General features: G+C 34.0%; 1 protein-coding gene across 1 annotated transcript; it reads right to left on the bottom strand.

Moving 5' to 3' along the window:
• Positions 1–1878: 1878 nt before the first annotated feature.
• LOC123037180 lies at positions 1879–2414 on the bottom strand. Its single transcript, XM_044456802.1, has 2 exons — positions 2184–2414; positions 1879–2114 (listed from the first exon to the last, which is right to left on the bottom strand). Exons 1-2 carry the CDS (start codon positions 2412–2414, stop codon positions 1944–1946), a joined length of 402 nt encoding a protein of 133 aa, XP_044312737.1. The 3' UTR covers positions 1879–1943.
• Between the last annotated feature and the right edge of the window lie 728 nt (positions 2415–3142).

Genomic DNA, 3142 nt, shown 5'->3' on the forward strand with positions numbered 1-3142 from the left:
GAAATTTTGTAACGAATTCAACTAGGTATGCCATTCCAACATCTGACCACTATTTCCCAGGGTTTTGATTAAAAAACCGAAAAACCGAGGTGATTTTCTTTGGATTTTGGCGTTGTCATAATTTTTTTTCGAAAAAATTTTTCAAATGATATTTTTTTCTGGAAATGCCATTTTGTTGGAAATTTGGTAACGAATTCAACGAGGTATGACATTCAAACATTCGACCACAATTTCCCAGGGGTTTGATTAAAAAACCGAAAAATCGAGTTGATTTTCTTTAGATTTTGGTTTTGTCATAAGGGTGGGGGTCATGTTTTTTTTCGAAAAAATTTTTCAACTGATTTTTTTTTCTGTAAATGACACTTTGTTGGAAATTTGGTAACGAATTCAGCGAGGTATGACATTCAAACATTCGACCACAATTTCCCAGGGGTTTGATTAAAAAACCGAAAAATCGAGGTGATTTTCTTTGGATTTTGGCGTTGTCGTAAGGGTGGGGTTCATAATTTTTTTTCGAAAAAATTTTTCAAATGATATTTTTTTCTGGAAATGCCATTTTGTTGGAAATTTGGTAACGAATTCAACGAGGTTGACATTCAAACATTCGACCACAATTTTCCAGGGGTTTGATTAAAAAACCGAAAAATCGAGTTGATTTTCTTTGGATTTTGGTTTTGTCATAAGGGTGGGGGTCATGTTTTTTTTTCGAAAAAATTTTTCAACTGATTTTTTTTCTGTAAATGACACTTTGTTGGAAATTTTGTAACGAATTCAACTAGGTATGCCATTCCAACATCTGACCACTATTTCCCGGGGTTTTGATTAACAACCTGAAAAATCGAGGTGATTTTCTTTGGATTTGAGCCTTGTCATATCATTTTCAAATGATATTTTTTCTGTAAATGACACTTTGTTCGAAATTTCGTAACGAATTCAACTAGGTATGCCATTTCAACATTCGACCACTATTTCCCAGGGTTTTGATTAAAAACATGAAAAATCGAGGTGATTTTCTTCGGATCTGGGCCTTGTCATAATGGGGTGGGGGTCATGTTTTTTTTATCGAAAAAATTTTTCAAATTATTTTTTTTTTCTGTAAATGACACATTGTTGGTAATTTTGTAACGAATTCATAAACGTATGCCATTCCTACATTCGACCACTATTTCCCAGGGTTTTGATTAAAAAACCGAAAAATCGAGATGATTTTCTCTGGATTTGAGCCTTGTCATTTAGGTGGGGTTCATGGTTTTTTTTCGAAAAAATTTTTCAAATGATTTATTTTTCTGTAAATGACACTTTGTTGGAAATTTTGTAACGAATTTAACTGCCATTCCAACATCTGACTACTATTTCCCAGGGTTTTGATCAGCGTTTGAAAAGCTACGCTACTCTCGTAGTATTTCGTTTGGCTATTGCTATCGCTCTGTTTTTGACGAGAGCGGTAGCAGAGCCATAGCAGAATAACGAGAAAGTTTGTGCTCTGCTCTGCTCGCAGTTTTGTCGCTTGAGAAACTGTAGCAATAGCGGTAGCAGCAAATCAAGTCCTCTGCTCTGTGTAGCAGTAGCGGTAGCAAAAAATTTGTAGCGAGATGAGAGCAGAGCACTTGCTATTTTTTCATGTGCTACGGCTCTCGCTTGTGTTCCTTTTTTTATTTTCTGCACCTTTCTTATGCAGCGTGTTCTTTTTACTTGTCGCTTTGCCAGAATGAGAAAGAAAATATTTTCTGTCAGAATAAAGTGGTTTGAAATAATAAAATAAATAATAGTATTTTATTCAAAAACTAAAAATCAAAGTAAAAACGTATATTCATTCACAGTATTCAGATTAAATCAAACTTAAAAATTAAAAGCCCCAGAATTAAAATTAATGTATTAAGTAAATGTTAATTAAATATAAAAAAGTAAAAAGAAATAAGAACTTATGCATTTAGAAACACGAATTACCCCTCATCTTCTTCGTCTTCAAATAAACTTAAATTGTCGATGGCACTATCCAAGTGAGTTGAGTTAAGCCGGACAAGAAGAATATTTTCCAATGTTTCGTGACTTAATCGATTTCGGTTATCCGACAACACCAGTTTTAAAGACGAAAACGCCCGCTCTATTGTTACCTACAAATATAAAGAAATTTAAACACTTGTTAATAAATATTTTGTTTTAAATTAAATTATAATTCTTACTTGAGTTGGTGGTATAGCAAAGCATACTTTGCTTAGGGCATACAGCTCTGGATCGCTTAATTTCCTTACTTTCCAGAAATTTAAAACATTTTCACTAGATTTCATATACGGCAATTTCAACGATTCAATCTTTCCATGGACATCTGTTGACTCATTCGGAACAATGTTAGCACTTAAAAAGTCGTCCAAAAGATCGAAATTACTTCCTTCATGTACAGTATCCGAAGCCATTGAATTATTTGATCACACTAAATTTGGAATGGGGCTGTGGATTTTAATTTGTGCCCACAATTTCTTAAGAAAATGAATTGATCTGTCCTTTTGTGAGCCGTCCAGGGTATGATGAAATCTTGGGTCTAGGTATAAGCAAGCGTCGAAGCCAACATTTGATACCAATTTTTTTGTTCTTACTTCCATGCTTTCAAGAAGCGTCTCTCCAATCGTATAAAGAATAGATTCTTTACTTAAAGCGCTGGTTGCTAAAATCTGTTTCGTTGACAACTTGCAAACCAGCCACAGAGCATAAAAATTCCCATAGTGCAATTGTTCTTGTTGAAACTGCACTATAGTTTTTTGCAGTGGAGCCATAATTGTAACGTAGGAGTCCATGAACTCCCATAACTGTTCATTTACAACGAAATAGTCGTCTTTGGATTTATTTTCAACAGTTTCGATAGGGCCTAATATAGCTTTCGCTTTATTGAGTAGGTCAATCATTTTATATGTTGATCCCCATCTAGTAGGACAATCCAATTGAGGTAATTTATAATTTTTTAGTTCAAAAAAATTACGGTATCCGTTTGATTGCTTCCGAATGTGTTTGGTAAAATTGCGGCAGGTTAACAAATACTCTCTTATATTTGCATTTTTTGTTACATCGAGTGCACAAAGCTGTCCAGTGTGTGCCGCACATCGAACTATTTGTATTTCACCCACATATATATTTTCTGTTTTTTCAT

Source organism: Drosophila rhopaloa, unplaced genomic scaffold (genome assembly GCF_018152115.1).
Source record: "Drosophila rhopaloa isolate 14029-0021.01 unplaced genomic scaffold, ASM1815211v1 contig_152, whole genome shotgun sequence".
NCBI lineage: Eukaryota > Metazoa > Arthropoda > Insecta > Diptera > Drosophilidae > Drosophila > Drosophila rhopaloa.